This window comes from Oxyura jamaicensis (assembly GCF_011077185.1).
Source record: "Oxyura jamaicensis isolate SHBP4307 breed ruddy duck chromosome Z unlocalized genomic scaffold, BPBGC_Ojam_1.0 oxyZ_random_OJ62022, whole genome shotgun sequence".
Lineage (NCBI taxonomy): Eukaryota > Metazoa > Chordata > Aves > Anseriformes > Anatidae > Oxyura > Oxyura jamaicensis.
Window position 1 is genome coordinate 265 of NW_023305351.1, and position 2,002 is coordinate 2,266.

General features: G+C 43.1%; 1 protein-coding gene across 1 annotated transcript; it reads right to left on the bottom strand.

Moving 5' to 3' along the window:
• Positions 1-584: 584 nt before the first annotated feature.
• LOC118158673 (hydroxysteroid dehydrogenase-like protein 2) lies at positions 585-1,819 on the bottom strand (the record flags this gene model as incomplete). The annotated part of the gene is made up of 4 exons (XM_035313346.1): positions 585-886; positions 1,367-1,495; positions 1,591-1,701; positions 1,732-1,819. Coding segments are annotated over 4 exons (441 nt in total), but the record flags the coding sequence as incomplete, so codon positions are not given.
• Between the last annotated feature and the right edge of the window lie 183 nt (positions 1,820-2,002).

Genomic DNA, 2,002 nt, shown 5'->3' on the forward strand with positions numbered 1-2,002 from the left:
GGATGTGTTCACTTGTCCATTTCGAGAGTGAGGCCATCCGTGCTTTCACTGCTGAGCTCCTGTCCTTACCAACCAAAGAGGAGGAAGGGGATGTGGCTGTCTGCACAGGTCTGGTAGCTTAAACCTCCTGGTGTTACCTACAGGTGTTGTGGGAGGCATCGCCTTGTCCGTGGTGGAGGATGGGATGTGCACTTGTGTGCACGTGTGCATGCAGGTGTGCGTAACCTAACTCAGAGGTACCAGAACTGGTGTAGGCAATAAACCAAGGAAAGAATATATATATATATATATATATATATATATATATATATATATATAATAATAAAAACAAAATGAGATGGCCACTTAGCAGAGGTATACTTGGTACCCTGCAAAACCAACCACAGTGCTCCCACTTCTATGCCAGCACAGGAATCTCTGTGTGGAATTTATATCATAGAAATACAACAGCAGGGTAACACTTGATTCCCCCACCCATTTTATGGGACATGCACACCAGGAACCATCGAGAAGGAAGCCCTCTTCCAGCGTGCTGCACAGTTCCAAAGGTGTAGAGGAAATGAAGACACCTGCAACCTAGCACATGTATTCTCAAGAAGGAATTCTTTAATCAAGACAAACACCTTCTAGTCTTAATCAGACTGAGTTATTTCTTCTCTAACAGTCTCACATTTTATTCTTGCATACTATATTTCATCAAAAAGGATTAGTACTTAAAAACAGCATTGTCATTACACATGAAAGGCCAAAGTTCTGTTGGGAAGGCTTTCCCCTCAAAGTTTAGAGTTAAACTGTGTCAGCATCTTCTCCAGCTTTATTGCTAGTGCCATGTTACCTTTGATCTTTAACTTTCCTGACATGAAGGCCATGGTTGGCTTCAGTTTACCTAAAAAGAAGATACAGAATTATCAGGAAAAGAACTGGAGACAGACCGTGCAGACAAAACCTTGGTATCCTAAAGTAGTATTTGGTGGTTACTACGCTACCCAACTCTTGTAAAAGCAGCACACATTTAGGAAAAACAGATGAGAGATGTGCAGAAAAGAAGTTCAATAGACTGACTGGATGCTTTCTGAAACTGTGGATGCTTTCTGAAGCTACACTCCCTGTGAAATCTCTAATAGCTACTTAACAAAGCAGTATCAACTTCCATGCTCTTTTTGTTCACGGATGTTAGAGTCCAGAAAAGCCCAAGGAATTCTATCCTACTTGCACCTGAGCCACTAGAAGCTTAATGCTCATCCAGTTCCAGGACTACAAAGAGATGAGCCAGTCGACTAGGCTACCAGCAGAATAAAATGTTCAGAATAAAACATTCTGGGCACGAGGCACCGCTGCCCCTCTGGTGAATGCCTTTGTCACTCACCGGTGAACATTTTCACAAAGTCGCCACTTGACATGCTCATAACTACGTCGGCCGTCACAGGAGGCTTTCCAAAGCCAGCGCTCCCGTCATTGGTTTTCAGGTCGATGTACCAAGTGCCTCCTTCATCACCTGAGCACAACAGGGAGAACGAGCGGCAGTCGGCAGACTGCCTTTGGCTATGGATGAGAGCGTGTGAAAGTTTTACAAGAGCTGGTCTTTCTTACCAGATAATTCAAACTGGAAGACACCCTGCGTAGATCTCACAAATTCTTTACTGATTGCTCCCTGAATAACTCTGAATGTTTCTGCAACAGGACTCGAAGCAGATTCTGTATGAACTTTAGCTCCACCTGGGCCTTCATGCTTGGATCCACTTGATTGCTTCTCCTCCTTGAATGCCTGGGAAGCACCTACAAGAAATATATTATTTCTTGCTGAAAGATGCACAAAACTCTAAAACAGCATGTCTTAACATATGGAGAGAACTCTGAAAAGCTTATATGCAACACTGTTGACCATAGGCAGTTTTCTAGGACTTACACTTGCCAGTTGGGAAAGTACCACTGAAATAACAAAATCTTCAATACTGATAAACAAAGTTTTCAGCACCTGCCATCTGAAACTGGTATAGAGCAC